Source organism: Hermetia illucens, chromosome 2 (assembly GCF_905115235.1).
Source record: "Hermetia illucens chromosome 2, iHerIll2.2.curated.20191125, whole genome shotgun sequence".
NCBI lineage: Eukaryota > Metazoa > Arthropoda > Insecta > Diptera > Stratiomyidae > Hermetia > Hermetia illucens.
In genome coordinates, this window is record NC_051850.1 from 147495935 (window position 1) to 147513907 (window position 17973).

General features: G+C 41.7%; 1 protein-coding gene across 3 annotated transcripts in view; it reads left to right on the forward strand.

Moving 5' to 3' along the window:
* Positions 1–17973, forward strand: part of LOC119650305 (titin) — a 93534-nt gene that overhangs the window by 50274 nt on the left and 25287 nt on the right. For all 3 annotated transcript variants that reach the window (XM_038052946.1, XM_038052948.1, XM_038052947.1), the window contains exon 2: positions 14832–16426. In XM_038052946.1, the coding sequence (XP_037908874.1) occupies positions 14832–16426 (1595 nt within the window). The remainder of the gene's footprint in view (positions 1–14831; positions 16427–17973) is intronic.

Consider the following 17973-nt stretch of genomic DNA (forward strand, 5'->3'; position numbering starts at 1 on the left):
AACCAGACGGTCGTGATATCGCTCATAGATTTCGTCGTTATGTAGACTACGGAATCGTCCATCCTCATGTAGAGGCCCAAAAATTCTGCGGAGGATTCTTCTCTAGAACGCGGCCAAGAGTACGTAGTTTTTTTTTGCTAAGAACCTAGGTCGCCGAGGAATACATAAGGACTGGCAAAATCATTGTCTTGTACAGTAAGAGCTTTGACCCTATGGTGAGACGTTTCGAGCGGAACAGTTTTTAAGGTTTTGTGTAAACACAAAACCTTATTAAAATCGGTTTACTGTCTGTCTGTCCGTCTGTCTGTCCGTCACACGCATTTTTCTCGGAGACGGTTATAGCGATTGACACGATTGGTAGGAACGTGGGAACTGTGAACGCTCACGCATACAGTGAATTACATCCTTTTACGTCGAATTTAAGGGGGGGTCCCCATACATGCAAAAGGGGGGTGTAAAATTTTTTTTCACCAAATATAGTCATGTGGGATATCAAATTAAAGGTCTCAATTAGTACTTTTCAAAGCCGATCTTAGTTTTGACATTCGTTGGAAGGGTGGGGAGCGCGGGGGGTTGAAATTGATCACTTCTTTAAGGTTTTTCTCAGAAACTACCAAACCGAAAAATCTGAAAAAATCAGGAGGCTGCCACTATATGGTGCCTGGGCTCCGAAATACCTTCCATGCCGATATCTGTTTAAATAAAGTTAATAATAGTATATTACTACAATTTTTTGTAATTGGTTAGAAACCCCCCTTAAGTTCATCCTAGTACCATGAAATTTTGTAGTGATATAGGCTATAATATAGAGCATGATCTTACCAAGTTTGGTGGAAATCGCACTATTACTAACAAAGTTATAATACCTCAAATTTGTTGCTTCTTTGAAAATTGAAGACTTCATAGTCGATATCACCCGAAAGTGGATACTCTCACATAATATATGGATATATTACGTGCTACGTACTAAGAAATACACAAAACCTTTCGTACCTGAAGCATCTAGCTTCCGGTTTCCCGACTTGTTTTAAGCTGAAATAGGCTCTGTTCGCTGCTAACAACCGTCCGCGGATTTCATCAATCGCCGCCTGCTCGATCTGGATGAAGGCAGTTTGTACGTCTCGGGCTGTTCTTCCCATGATGTCGATATCGTCAGCATAGGCCAGTAGTTTGGTGGACTTAACAAGGATCGTACCTCTTGCATTTACCTCAGCATCACGGATCACTTTCTCGAGGGCCAGGTTAAAGAGGATGCATGATAGGGCGTCCCCTTGTCGTAGACCGTTGTTGATGTCGAATGGTCTTGAGAGTGATCCTGGGTCAGCCTAGTCAGTATTAATTTCGTTGCGATACCGAATTCTCTCATAACCGTATACATTTTTACCCTGGCCATGCTATCATAGGCGGCTTTAAAGTCGATGAAAAGATGGTGCAACTGATGTCCAATATTCCAACAGTTTTTCCATCGTTTGCCGCAGAGGGAAAATCTGATCTGTTGCTGATTTGCCTGGAGTGAAGCCTCTTTGGTATGGGCCAATGATGTTGTGGGCGTATGGGGCTATCCGGTCTAGCAAGATATGGGAGAATATCTTATCGATGGTACTCAGCAACGTGATACGTCTATAATTACTGCACTGTGTGATATCTCCCTTTTTATGTATGAGGCGGATAGTGTCTCTTTGTCAGTCTTCAGGCATTGATTCGCTGTCCCACACTTTGAGCACAAGTTAATGAACCACTTGGTGTAATTGATCGCCTCCATATTTAACCAATTCGGCTGTAATTCCATCGGCTCCTGGCGGCTTATCATTTTTAAGCCGATGAATTGCACGGATTCTTTCTTCTACACTTGGTGGTGGCAGTATTTGCCCGTCGTCTTCAGATTTCCCTCTTTGTTTCGGTAGGTAGAGCATTGAGATGTGTAAGGCTTCATCCTGCAGGTAAAACTTGCGCGTTGTTGAATTCTGCATTGACTTTATTCCTATTTTTGTGAAAAGTCCGTTTAAGGTTTCCACGCCGGACTTCCATGTACAACATGATATCATGGGGTCAAGCCTGACGAGAGATGGTGAAAGGGGAGGGCTCAAAATTTTGTTGGGGGCCCGTAATAGAAATTCCAATGAAAAAAAAAATGGATAATAGGGGCCCGCATAATTTTTACCCCAAACCGTACAATTTCCACCCGGCTCCTGTTTTTCTGTATAATTTTCACTGCTAGCCCGGATTTTCTCTCTTCGACCCTGCATGGGGCAGAGAATTATATCCGAACTCATCGACTGTCATTAGCTTCGTATTTTTGCGTGCACCGACATTGATGGCGTCGGTAGTCACAATTATTGCTTCGTCGATTTCTTTATCTGAAACATTGCGGATTATGACGAGTTTTTTCAAGTTCAGCTTAGGCGCTAAATCTGACTTGAATTTGTCCCAATCTTTATGACCGAATGAAATGATAGTGGTTAAGAATCGCTTCTGCAGTTGAAAGGATGAGTAAAGTTTGAGTTCAATTGCAAAATGGGTGGGCATACCTGAAACCACTGGTTTCGTCAAACAAGAAGAATTAGTCGAGGATACTGGCGCATCCTTTTTTGCAAGGTTTCCCCGTTATATTGTCTCCCTTGTTGTCCCATGAGATGTGTCTCAAGTTGAAATCGCCACCAAGAAGGAACTATTTGGTATTAACTGGAAATTGTGAGCCCCAATAATGGCACAAAGCTTGCAGCCAACGGAAGTGGGTGCTCTGAAGTGAGTATCACCATAATTTCTTCGAAGTTACCCTGTGGAGACCATGGGTCTGAGTCTAAAGGGATGCCCTTGTGGTGGCGCTAAGCCCTTATTCTTTGATGAACGAAAAAGTTTTGTAAATTTGTAGTTGAAGGAACTGTCTTCTTTTTGGGCTTAAATGCATTGGAAACAGAGGAGGTACTGACACGTGTGAAGTACTTACACTTTTAGCACTCGCCTGTTGCTTTTTGCTCTTTTTTTGCTGACAGACGAAATTAACCGGGTCTTTTTGTTACTCCTCCTCGACAATCCACATATTCTCTGCTTCGGGTGCCATTTTTGGTCCACTTGCCGGCTCCTCCTTTGATGTCACTAGTCAAGATTATCCTCTCCATGCCAGAATTTGGGTAGTGTATTCGGAATTTGGAGATAGTAGTCCATATCCACCGCTAGAGGTTTTCTAGATCGGTCTTCGTCGACGGTAGTATTCAGCCGACTCCGCTTGTGAACGGGACAAAGGCTGAAGAAAAAGAAGAAGGTAGTATTCCAAATCCATATTTCAGTATACTAATTTTGTTCTTCCCGGAGGGGTGAGATTTCAGCACTTACTCCACAGAAATTCAGACAACATAGCGGTCTCCAAATCACCAACTCAAGCACTCAAGCATTTTTTGCTGAATTCGTTTATTAGTTTGAATGTGGGGGGTCTCCAATGGTACGAATGGCATACAACTTATGTTGATCTTTGCGAATTGTTCGAATTCGGCACTTGTCTAAACCAAATTCCATGGCTAAACATGTCAACTATGCCCAAAAGTCGTCCGTCGTCAATACCAGCATACAACTTGATGTCATCTAAGTATATCAAGTGTGTCTGCTCGCATTTAACACATAAGCCACATTTGATGGTAAAACCATGCCTTCTGCCTTGAAATTGGTCCTTTTAAGGGGGAAAGTAGGTAATATCCGTAGGAACGGTGCAAATTAATCCGAGTGATCAATGGCCTGGTTTATACTATGTATGACTGACTAACTGACTATGCACATTCTACAAGATATTCTATACCCGACCCAGAGAGAGACCTTTCCATATTCTAAACTATCACGGTTCGTCAGTCATGGCCAGGATAGTGGCATGGTGGGGATGGAAATCCGCATATTCAACATGCTGGACCGATAAGCTCCAAAGTCCACTCCAATATTCTTTTGTTTTTGTTGCCGAAATCTGTACCTTCTGGAAGCTCTGTTGGTATTCATTGATCTAGAAGAGCTCCGCTAGTTCCTCGCGTCGGTAATACGTCTGAGGTGGCTTTCGCCATACCATCGCAACTGGCTGCATATGGCAGACATTTTTTGCTTGAGTGTTGTCTATACTTTACTTTTCACTACGGCGCTGATTTGAGCTAGTCTAGTAATACCCTACCTCAATGAGTCGCGACATCTTTCCAAAGAAATTTTCCTTGGTGGATTTCTCCGACCCCTAAAACCAATAACACGAAAGCCCATCATCTGGTCATGGGGCCTGTAATCCGTGACTGGACCACAGTACAGAAGTGACTGTAGTCGCGGGAGCAACATGTCAGCACATAGTAGAGATACAATCTCATAATTATTTTGAGATAGAGTTCTCGGAGTTGCTGGTGATGAATAGAGCTTGGGAATACCTGGCCGATGCAAAGAATCCATTTCCGAAAATTTTATAGCCGCTCTCTAGAATTCGTGGTGAACTGCGTGAAGAAGATTTGTGATTAGCGCCAGCAGTGTGGCGTAGTGCTGTTAGTGCCACCGCTTCTGCCCCTATCTACTCTTGATCAACCGCTTCCACGACGACTTCAAGTCATACATATTCCTTAATCACGACTTCTCACGATAATCTGCTGAGACTTGGCATATTGATGCGACGGGTAGGCGGGTGAATAACTGCTCTTGGTTTTAATCTGCGCCCCAAAAAAGTAGTTATCTTGACCAAGAGAGAATCCCGACATTGAACCTCCTATCGATCGGCGAGTTGAGAATTGAGTCAAGACCAACCGTTAAGTACTTTTTCCGAGCAAATCAAAGCAGGACAATGTTGCAGATAAAATCTCGGCTCTTACGTCGACTTAGGTCGGTCGCAATGTGATGCAAGGTGGGGCAAGAAGGCAGGAGCTGAAGTCGTATGGTGGGAAAAAGTCGTTGCACATGTTCGAACTTCTACGGTAAATGCGTGAGAAAAATTCCGCGCATTAGGTCTGGTGTTAGTGCCGTGTATGTGTTGGAATGAACTGTTGTGCGACTGCGTGGTTGCGGGCACATGGCTACGATCATGTGGCATTGCACCGCTGTTTATGACACTTGATTTGCTCTTCCTTTATTTAGTCTTCTTGGTGGGCACGAAGATTTGCAATCTTACCAGCACAAGAATGAGAAGGCACGATCCTCTGATTGTGTAATTGAGTGGCGGACGACGGCGATCACAAATTTCTCCGTTTTGGAAGGTGGGATTGGATTCTTCAGTAACTTTATGCAGAGACAGATCGGCTCTCTTCAGACAACGTTTCACTGAAATTCTGAGGAGGCTTCCCCGATGGTGTCGTGTTACCCATTACGTTTGGGTTCTTCTCGTTATGAAGGAGGTTGACCTCGACCGGTGGAAGGACCGGATATCGAGGGTTTCCTTAAACTAACAATTCCCTTCCTCCTCTCCCTTACCGGTGGTGAAAGGAATTCCTTGACTCGAAGAGTCCCTAAGTGAAGAAAGCAGGAGGCTAGCCTGAACTAAAGTGTCAAATAGTTCCAGGCCAGTTCGTTGATGACGGGAAGGTATTTAGTTAGTAGTCTGATGGCTTTGTGGCGAAACTGTTACAGCAGGGTGAGCCATGCTCCTGTTCTCATTTCAAACCGGTATTAGGACCGACTATAGTGGGGTTATTATTACAATAATGTAAATGAAAGTTTCTTAGTCTGTTCCCAACCAATTAGCAGCATCGTCATTGTTTGTTGGATAAATTGGCATACCAACTGGCTTTCGAGTCGACCACACTTAAATTTAATTTAAGAATAATATGAAATGGATTCGCTTCAACCATATAGAACAATATCGTATCCGCATATTTCAAAGTGGATCAATGCAAATTAGGAATTTTTACCGAACTATGTAAACTAGACAACCGTATTCATTCAAAAAATTAGTATGAAGTTGCAACCGATAAAAAGTTTGTTTCAGGAAAATATTTTCAAGAAATAGATCTAATTTTCCCATGATAGTCTTCCCAATGACGGTCACGTAGGAAGATCATTAAAATGTTATATATAGAAGCATACGTAGTAATATTTATGATTGATAAGAATTTTAATGAAAATTGAATTTTACTACCGGCTGGCAAAAAAGTTGCTACTAGTGACGAAAGAAAGCATGGAATTTATGTAATTAGCGTCCACCTAAATATGTGACGTCTATTTTTGTTTAATCTAGATGCACTTTCGGATGGGATTTGTATGAAGACGCTATAGGCGCTAGTTGAGCAAAGAAGCTATTTCGTAATTTTGTTGCGTTCTCAACATTTTTCCGTAATATCTCTCACGATTGTTAACTTTCACATTTTATTGCTAATTGTTTGTGGACAAAGATTCATCCTTATCTGCCTTATTATAGTTATCAGCAGATACATATGGTAGTTGAAATAGAACTTTGCACAGAATAGTATGTTCGGAAATTATGTTTTTATTTTACGGGATTTTTTGTTTACAGATTGATTTCGAAAATAATTTCCTTATATTGATTTTTTTAAGGTAAAGAATTAAACGAACGAATGCGTTAGTTCTACCAGTATAATTTGGATAGTAGCATCGACAATACCCCTGAGTACAGTCACCGGGAAAGCTGTCAACAAATTTGAAATAAAATAACCGAGTTCACAATAAAGGCATGCCATATAGTTGAATATACGGAGATTGGCAAAACTTTTTTTATACCTAGAACTTTCTTCCAGCCTGCTCTGAAAATGTTTAGACGACAGTCTGCAGATCGGCGATTTTTGCTTGAAAGCTATTTGCACATTTCGACTATATTTCGACTGTGTTCTTTTGCTCCTCGTAGCCATTTCCTCGTAACGTAACAGTTTTTTCAAAAAGTGCAAATCGAGGTTTTTCATTTGATACCTCAATGACCATATTTGTACTTACCCTTCACTGTTCTATAATACGTGGTTCTAAGGCAACTTACTCGTCGGCCATCCTGCGATATTAGGTTCCATTGTGTGGATAACTCGCATTGGAGTTGCCGTCTCATGTGTAACCGACCCACAACCACTTCTGATTGCTCATCAACACGTCCACGGGTATCTGACCTGCAGTCCGAATTCTTCCTTAATTATTATCCTACCTCATAAGGCCCCGATGACATGACTTGATGAGCCTTTAAATAACAGTGGTGGCCACTTTTCATATATTTACTACTTCCATATAGTAGCACAGAGAGAACACTGATGCGGAACAGCCTCAATTTGGTGTTAGTTTTGAGATTGTTGCGTTTTCAATTTTTGGACAAACCAGCGAAGTAGGATTTAGAGCTGTTAATGAATGCTTCGTTTATGTTTATGTTTATTTTCAGTCCAGCTCTGCTTGCCTTCTTTTCAATGTGGGAGCATTTCGACAAAATCCATTACTCGATCAGAGCAAGCAGATGTCTTGATCATAGTCAAAGTTTTTGAGGGAAGATGACATAGTCCATTGAATCCCTCCATATCTAGAAGGAAAACTACCAGCGATAAGATGCAACCCTCATCGACTCTGCCTCTTACTTCCATTGAGATTGAGCGGTGATCTAAAGACAGCTTCACAATGTGTTAATGAGGACGTTAGGAGAGGATCCAGAACGGAAACCAGTTTACTATCTGTCATTCGAACTTTCGAGTTTTAATGCGCCCAGGATGATTTTAGCTAATATCTTCGCGACAAGACGCACTCGCGACAGTTGCCGTACTCAAGCCGGTTGTCTTTCTTGGGAATCTTAACCGATTATCTCTTTCCTCTACTCACTGTGAAATATTTCAGATTCCCCGCATTAACAGCTGAGTAGAAGTAACCCTTCCGCAAAAGCAGGTCAGACCATCAAGACCGACGGATTTACACCGTTTGGGTACATTGATGGCAGCAATAATCATACCCAACTGACTTAGTAGCAGGCACTGCGCTGCCATTGACCAGGTGATGAATGTTTCAGAAGTCTATAAACTTTTCACTATTGTTGGTAGGGTTGCCAAGATATTCCCTCCCGTCACATGTCGGAGTTGGGTGCTTTCAGAGTCGCCTTGGCATTCATTCCATGTTCATAGGAAGCATCCTTATCCATTATATCGGAAATCTCCGTTAGTGCAAGTCACTGTACAATAGTAATCCTCCTTAGCCTGGATAGGGATCTCTTAGTTAAGATCTTATCAGAACTTCTTTCAGGTTAAGATAGCGCGCTTTGCGATAGCCGTCAGTAACAATCCAACACCGTATCCGGGACTGCTACCACTAAACTTTTCAGAATACAAAGTGCAGTGCTAGAAGATGGAGAGAAGTACTCTCTAGAGTCCCATCCTTCCACTTCGCTTATGTCCGGAATGCCCGGCTTATATCGCTTGAATCCTTGTTAGAGTTGGAAAAAGCGAGCGGCCTGGGTGCCCTCGATGCCGAAGATCGTGCGCAGATTCAAACCAATAATTAGCCGTTCCCGCTAACTAAAGGTCGTATCCATCGAGGCGCCGCTAATGACTCGGTAGTAATAAAATTCCGAAATTTGTAGGTTCCTACCCCATAGATTTCTATCCCTTTCAGTCACTTTTCACGACGAGCAGGGAATATTTTCAGTGTATTCTTAAACACCAACTCATAGGGCTTTAAACTTTGAGTACTTGAAATTAACTTTAGTTGTTCTCCTTCTTCCTTGTAGTCATTGAGTCATAATTCTCCCCAAAAACAAAGGGTAAAACTATGAGATAATATTCTCTGGGCTAGTGTCAGTGACTTTATTACGTTTATTCTATTCGAAAAATGGGGCAAGCGAAATTAGCGAAAAAGCAATGTGAATGGTTGAATCAATAGGACAGCAAACCAACAAAAGATAAAGGGGCAATTGCTGATGAAACACAAATAACCGCAGTTGCTTAAAAAAATACCACCCCAAAAAAAGGATGCAGAAATCCAAAAAAGGTGGCAGTTAAGGAAAGTAGAGGTAGAAGTAGGATACGACAACGGTCACCATCGGGTGATCATAATATCCAAACTAGGACACGACGATATTCTCAGAAGGGTGAAGGCAGATCTAGAACTCACCAATGTGAGAGAAAATGGTAGTCGAACACCGATGGTCTTAGAAGGGATTTTTTTGTTGCAGCTCAAGAAACCCAGAGATGTAACTTTAGATGAGTAATTAGATCAAATTGAAAAGTCTTTAAAGCAGGAGATCAGCGGCAAAAATGCTACGGAAAGCCTACAGTAGGACATAGAGCGCTATCACTCCATAGTTTCGGTATAAAGTGGAAGTATGCGCCTGTTCGAGTGACACATCCAAGTAATGTAGAAAATGCGGAGTGGAGGAGGACATCAATAAGGACTGCGAAGCCATCCCAAATTGCGCTGTGCTAAAGGAAGGAGAATGTAGACAATCGACATATATCTAACAGGCAACACCACTCGCTCGTAGTACAAGGGATGGCTTGTTAGTGAGCACTGCACTCATTGCAACCATCAGACAATTTCCGTCAAACAGACAGAGAAGAAAGTAGAGCAATGCCTGTGCATTTTCTTCTTGATGGAAACGGTAGGAACAGTGAATTTCTGGCTGAAAAGCGCTGAGCTGACCCTAGCTAATGAGAAATAAGTCGGAATACCGGATTGATTGATTGATCGTACACATATTTCCGATTTACTTCGTGCACAAAAGTATAGGTACATATGTACGTATAAAGTATTTATATTGAATAAAGCTGGTTTAATGTACAAATATATCTATCTGAATTAGGCACTATCATACGTTGAGTCCTCACTGCCCTACATTTCACCCGATATCAAATATGGGACCAGTTTCAAAAAGTACTAATTGATCCTTTTTATTTGATACCCCACATGGCTATGGGTTGCACACCTGAGGACCCGGAGCATGTTATGTTCCACTGTCCACGATTTTACTGAGAGAGTAGGAGCCTGGAAAACTCAACATAAGCCCGCAGAACATTATCGAGGAAATACTGAAGTCGGAGGGAAACTGGTGTGCGGTGAACTCAGTATATCCTTTGAAAAAAATGTTGCACCCTCTTTTCACAAGTATGGGGAGCACCCCTTAATGCCAACACAAAATGGCGCCACTCGCTGGATATAAAAAGATTCACAGACCACATCTTCTCACGAAATTTCGTGACAATTGGTTTAGCCGATTCCGAATAAATCGGGTGTGGCAGACAGACTATAGTAATGAAAAAGATGAGAGGGTGAACACCACAAGTGACCTGCCCGCATCTTCTGCTCTATATAGTGATGGCGCTCTTTCCCCCGGATAAAGGGGAGCGCAAGAAATATAAGCAAGCATTGGATGTCTACACCATACCTGCGGTAACTGAGGAGGAACTTACGCAAATTTGCTGGAGAATTGGTGATAACAACGCTCCCCGTCTGAATGCTGTTCCTAACAGAGCTCTTAAACTCGCAATTAAAACCAGACCTGATTGGTTACTCAGCGCAATTGAAACATGCATGATAGAAGGAGTTTTCGCCGATCAGTGGAAGAGGCAAAAACAACCAGGACATCCATCATCGTACCACCCGATTTGCCTCATCGACACGGTAGGAAAAATGCTCGAAAGAGTCATCTACAATAGACTTCCCCCTATCATTGAATATAAGTATGGACTATCGGAGCGGCAATTTGGATTTCAACAAGCCCACCCAACGATCGACGCAGTAGGCGTTGCTTTGAAGCTGGCTCGAAACGCAATGTCGTCTAATAAACGCTGTGCCGTGTTGACGTTGGACGTCAAAAAGGCGTTCAATTCTGCCAGCTAAGAGTGGATAAAAAGCTCACTGACCAAAACAGGTGTCCCTAGTTATTTGACTAAGCCCCTCAAAAGTTACGTCTCGGGGAGGACACGATACGGATGAGGGATCCAAGCGGTACATCGTCACCGCAGGAGTACCACAATGCTTAGTTTTGCATCTTCTCCTGTGGAAGGTGATGTAGAATGGCGTCCTTGTCCTTCCTGTGCCAAAAAAGGCCATGACAATTGGTTTCGCAGATGATATAGGGGTAGTTGTCTTCTCGAAACAAGCTGAAGACGTTGAAGTGTATGCTAACGAAACCAATAGCGCCATAAAAACGTGGCTGGAGATGGTTTAGCTTGACCTTGCGCAAGAGAAAACTGGGAAGGTATTGATTACCAACCGTAGGAAGAGGAATACGATTAATATTCGTGTTGTTGGCCACATCATCACTTCGAAGCCGGTTCTCAAATACCTGGGGGTGATGATTGACACTAAAATCAATTTCAAGGGACACCTGGACTATGCCTGTGAGAAAACGGCAAATACCAACGCCAGGACATGGTGGTTACATGAAGTATCTGCACCATTTCAGGCTGGCTGATTCTCCCTTTTGTCTTCAATGACGTTGCACACCTGAGGACCCGGAGCATATTATGTTCCACCGTTCACAATTTTACTCAGAGAGAAGGAGCCTTGAAAAATCTCATAAAATCAACATAAGTCCGCAGATAAAATAGCCAGGAGATCGGGAGAACGCAAATCTAAACCAAATATGAACTACGACAAGCTAAGCCGAGCGTTAAGGTGAATACAGCTCTCTACTAGAGTGACAATTATTATCACTTGTAAACTGAAGAGCTAGTCCGTAACATTCACCAGGGATTGCAACTTCCCCACCCAAACACCAGGTATCTCTTTGAAGTAGGCAGCTAGCGCTTGAGGTTGGCAATCGCTTAGAAAATGCCTACAGTCCAGTTTAACCTTTTACAGCATAGTGGAAATTCTCACTGGTCATTGTCGGCTGAACTATCACCTAGGGAAGCTAGGGATATCTACGGACACTGCCTGCAGGTTCTGTGAGGAGGAGGACGAAACCTCTATACACGTCCTGGGACGGTGTCCGGCACTTGTGCAAAGTAGGTCGATACATCTGGGAGAACACTTAATACCAGATGCAAAGCTGAAACTTCTGGAAGTGGGGAACATACTAAAGTTCCTAACGGTTACAGGCCTGCTTGAGATACTATGATCAACAGGTACACTATAACCAGTAAAAGGGGCACAATAGTTCTTCAAGGACGTGGTGCGACTTTCCCTTAACAGAACAGTAATAACCTTTTATAATCCTATACGAGTTTGCGCGCGTCCGGCCGAAAAGCTTTCATGACGGGGAGAGGTTCATTCTAACGCCTTCAACAGGACTCTCAACAGTATAGCTCCACCTACCCAATCCGTGGACGTGATCGGGAACCCCGAGTGAGGTCACATTCAGCATGTTGCCCAGACTGTCCAGTGAATCTCTACCTTGTTTCATGAGTCGGATGCGGCACTTCCATCCATAAAAAAAAGACAGACAGTCAGACAGACAGACGAACATACATTGGATTCTAATAAGGTTTTGATTACGAACCGTAGAAAAATACTATTAAGTTTGAAGTCTTTGGACATGCATGCATCTCATAATTGGTTCCCAATTATCTAGGACTGATCATTGACACCAAACTAGCTTTAAGGAGTACCAACAGTAGGAGTATGCTTGCCGGCGCTAGCACGGCACTTGTAATGCCCGACCCAGACACTTGCCATTTGCTGCGAACTCCTAACTTCCACAAACGTTTGGCATGATTTTGGAAACCAAACATAGCCATTCACACAATTGCAAGTCTGTTAATGTATTCTGAACAGGCAAGCACTACAGGCAGGCTTCGCTAAAGCAACTCCATGCATCGCCTGCTTGCTTTCTATCTTATGGACAAATGTGTGGTTTGGTGAGGTTTGGCAACTCTGCGAGAGGATCTGCCCCAGTTTGGATTCGATGATACCCCGAATTCCTCTGGATGCGATACCATACAAAAAACCACAAAGAATGCTTCACTCCCCAAAATTCGTGAGCGGAAGAAAAAATCTGAATGAGGCGCTAAGCCGAATGTAAGCTGAATGAGTATAATTGAGATGCACAAGTCGAAGAAAAATGGCCTGGAATTGATTCCGCCCTTATAAAAACACAAAGCGAGCTCCGGGTAGTGAGGAATGAAGATATAAGAATTAAAAGTATGAGGGTTGAAAGACAAACCCACGCTGCGAAGTAATATCTTAATGTCGCTTCCGTGGGTTAGACGATTCGGTGGCCTACATTACGACGAAATCTATGAGCGATACCAAGACCGCTCAATAGGTTACGGTAGGCGGTTCACTTAATCCGTATGGATGAGGATGATCCAGCCAGGAAAGTCTATAAGGGCGGTTGTTGCGCCGTTGATGATGATGTTTATGCAATTGTGCTGTAAAAGACGTGACTTTCCAAGATAGGAAAGGAACAAATCTCCTCTCTTGAATGACTCACACTGCTGAAAGTTATTGGAGTCGTTTCATCACCATCACTCATTTCATATTTTTTTCTTATTTTATAAAGAATTCCGATCATCACTTTCTACTAACATATATCGGGCAGCAGTGAATATTGCCGCCAATTGCCGGACAAACTCGATCTCGTTCTTTTCAATACAATACAATATTGGCGTACATACCACTTACGTAAATCCCAAATTATGAACCACACGACATACCCGTGAAGAATATTTATTTTATTTAAAACGTGAGCCTCAGGTTAAAGAATCATCAGCGAAATAGTGCGCGTCTCGTTCAACGTAGAAGGAGAATATTTATTTAAAAGAAAATTTAAATCCTGTACACCTGTAGATATCTAAGTACTCACATATCCGTTAATTTCACTGTAAACATAATATGTTGGTGCTAATTTAATGCTCTCCTTACCACCATCATTTCCTAACTTCCAACCGGGCTCTAACTAGGTGCAAACATACTTAGAGTGATGTACCATATTCGCAAAGAAGAGTCAACTATCGTATACAAGCAAATTGACTCATATCTGTTTTCATTGAAACACAACAGAATTAAGTATGCCAGAGACTGCAGTAGCGTCATACCACAGCAAAGCTCGCTATTTTCAGTATTTTCGTATCAAAAATAGAGCAACTACCTGTTAGTAGGCTGACACAGGGCCTAGATTTCGCTTTCGCTCTGTTGGGTGTACTCAAAACTACCCCCAACATTGATCTTGTGATGTTCCTTTGATCAAGATGTGATCTATATTTTCCGTTGGAAAAGCGTATATGTATCTGAAATGAAAGTCTTTCAGATGCCCTGCGTATGAATCTTGCCAGCTTTTGGGTCCAGACAACAATGAGCACTTCTGCGGGCATAAAAATTTGAATTTCAATCGAGAAAGTCTTGCAAAAACTTCTGGGAACATTCGATTCAGAATGGTCCGCATCATTTGTCCGTTGAAATAAAACGAGTGTGAGAAAGAATCCAGACTGAAATCCACGAATTCCTGGTATTTTGAAAGTTTCCTTTAATTTCTGTGTCAGACCGCTTTGCATGTAGTGTTTATATTTGTTCATTTGTGTAATATTTCTCGGTCGGAATCGCGACGACACAGGGGATGTATAATCTAAAAATAGTCAAAATATTATAGTATTAGCGTTGAAAAGTGAACTAGATACATAGAATTGGCAAAAAACTTTAGATAGAGTCAGTCTTGAAAGTTAAAAGTTGAGGAAAGCTAAAGTTTAGTAGGTCTGAAAATTTTGCTTTTCAAATAAATTGGGCGCCGTCGTCTTTTCTCTCTTTAGGTTTGTCGTTGTATTTATTTTTTAAACATATTTATACACAGAAAATCCGGGATTTTATATAGTGAATATAATTGAAAGAATATAATTTTGTGTTGATTAATACTGACCGTTGCATTTGCATCTTCCGTGAGAGATTTGTTAGAGCCCTCTGTAAAGATATTTCCGATTACCATTCAAGTGTGCCTTATGTAATGTACGATAAATCATCTTTTTCTCTCCGCTTTTTTGCAGTATCTCTTCCGGGCGCTGGAGGAGAGGAACCGACGATTCTTGAAGTACTTAATAGGAACCTTATTAGTGAATGTGATAACGAGGTAACTGACCAGCAGCGGCAGCAAGAATTGCAACAGCCAAACGAAGATCATCATATTGATGACATCAGTCACGATGAAATTAACGATAATATTCAACTAGATATACGTTACGCTGCTTCGCCACAAGTGACCGATTTAGATGTAGATGATAATGAGAACGACAGAAATCGTGTATTCGAGTTCGAGTCTCACTTAATTGCAGAAGACGAAGCAGCGGTCGCCTACGAGACTTGTGGCCAGGTTATATCCGAAATAGAAGCAGATCCAGATACACGGACTGACGATATTGTACCGGATTCTGAAAAAACTGAAAGTGCTAAATGTGATATTATCCCGCTTGATAGTTCCACGGTAAGTGAAAGTGATAAAGTTGATCGAAGACTGCCATTAATTGATAGTTCCACAAAACGACTCTCGTGCGTAGAGGAACGATCCAATGAGTCTGAGTCGTCACATTCGGATGATAATAGTAAACAAACAGTAGTGCCCGAGCGGGAAGAAAGTGTTGATCGACCGTGGTATCAAGATGATGATTTAGATCCTGAAGATCAGAGAATCATTCAAGAAGCAGTTGAAAGTATACTAAAAGACGCGAAACAACAACTCATTGATGATCAAATAAACTTGGACAGTCGACAAAGCGAACCAGTGCTTCTAGATGACTCGCCTCTGCAAACACCGCACTTGATACTTTCAAACCCATTGTTTCAAAAACCACTTGAACCAGACAGTTCCCCACAAGTAGCTCAATCGCTAACCCCAAACACTGACAACGATATTGATACACCTTCACAATACAGTCCTATTCCCTTACAAGAACAAACATTATGTGAGGCTTCCAGCCCTGATAGTGGAATTGCAAGCCCAGAAGCTAAAATCGGTCAGCCCCTCCTTGAACCCATCAGCCCACATAACGCACCAAGCCCTGAACCAAGAAGTCAAACATCATTACAGTCGTCCAATTCACATGATAGTGGAGTCATTAGTCCTGTTGAAGTTGAAACCAAAAATACTAAAAACGGAATCTCGGCCACCAACGAAAGCGACATAGATACAAACCTCACTAGTCTCGAAACCAAAGTAAACAACCTCGATTTCCAAGAGGCCATTGTGACCACTACACCTACCGTTCATGGCCCCTTGCCTTTGGAGGATCAAGCACAAGTTATTAGTAAAGAAGAAGAAACTAGTCATTTTGTGCAAGATAACCAGGATCAATCCGAATCAGCTGGAAAAGAAACTACGAAATCATTAGAAAATAGCACCGACGCAACACACAAGCCAGAGGAAGAATCAGAAAAATCTGACAAAGAAAATCTGAACAAGCATACAAATCTAGATAGTAACTTGAAAACACGACCTATAGATACAGACGCTGTAATTTTATCTACTGAAGCCAAAAAGGAGTATTACCAACGATTGCGGGAGTATCTAGATGACGAAGAATTAAACAGACCACCAATTCCTTTGAAAACATACCAGTGGGAAGATATACGTAGATTAAAGGAACAGGTAGGTACATATATACTTGAATATGTAAGCAATGTTTTCAGGAACAATATAGAGAAATGGAAAGAAAATATATTTTTGGATAGCTTTTGACCTCCTTCCTTCAGTCAACGGCCTAGACTCGGTAATATGAATCAAGTTTTACAACTTGGACCTATTCTGGTCTTTGTTTTGTACACATATTTCCGATTCGGTCCAAATAATTGTGATACTTTTTCTGATCAACTCCGGTTAGCGGTTCCTTTTTTCAACTTCAGCATCTGCAGCACGGCATTTTCGAAATGCGTTTAGTGTCCGCAGCTTCGCAGCATGGGTTGATACCGATGCTTTCTTCCCACCCCAGCATTCATGTTTTTAAAAATATCAATTTATAAATAGTCATCTTCATTCACAAAATCCCTTTGGACTTCGCCCTTTAGAAACGCCAAAGTTTATTTAAATATTTTCAATAATAATAAAGAAATTTTTAAATAGTTCAGAAGTGATTCTTAGCCTTTTTTGTTGTATTATTAAATGCATTTACTAGAATATTGTAGGAATTTTATTGTTGGAAAGAGGCAGCTGATTATAGAGTCTGGGTCCATTGTTTGGGCTGAAAAAATTAGCAAAACATTCACCGACAAGTCACCTGACTAGAGGACTTGTTTTGTATCTTTTGCAGGAGTAGCATGGTTCGGGATTTTACAAATCAAAAGCTACAGTAAAGGAAGTGATTTCAAAATTTAAAGATCCTAGTAGCATTTCCCAAGAGTTCTAGGGAACGCAGTTATGATGGTTGAAGGAACGGAACCGATGACGGGTGACGAAATCTATGAGCGATTCGAGGTTTCGCTTTGGTTTTCAAGTTCATTTATTTCAGAAGTTAGCTCGGGTCGATTGCTGAAGAAGCGTGATTTATTAGTTTCTAAAAATCTAAAACTAAAAGAGATAAAGTGATTTCCGTCAGAAATTTGCTTTCAATTGAAGTTGGGATAGTCTTAAAGTACCACCAGATTTTATTTTTATTTTTCTCGGTTTTTCTTATATTTTATCATTTATTTATCATTGAATTTTAAATTATTCTGACATGAAGTCCAAGTTCTTTGATTTGAAGACTCCCTCTCTCACTCTGCCTCTAACCCACTTACATTAACATAAAGGGCATCCTACATTTTTATGGCTGTGAGGACGCCAAGGTAATATCTGAGGCAGTAGAAGCATCAATTGAAGATGTGATCCGTCGTAGATCTTTCCCCTCGATCACGGCATTGGTGTCTCGAGTTTTACGGCTCCATGCTCGCGGTCGACCTGTTACTTCTTTCCTTTCCAATTTTAGCTCACGTGTTTTCTTATGATAAGTTCGTGAAATATTGTTGTTTGTTAACTTTTCAGATTTCGGTGCAGACCCAAGCATCGATTTGAAGACATGGGGAGTTTTGTTGAATGAAACGTAAGGATGCCCCGCATTTTCGAACCTGGCTTTTGCGATTGCTCTCCCTTCAGGTCAACTCTGACCTCCCAGGATGGTCTGTTGGTCATTGGCCAAACCATATTTGAGTCATGACAAGTTG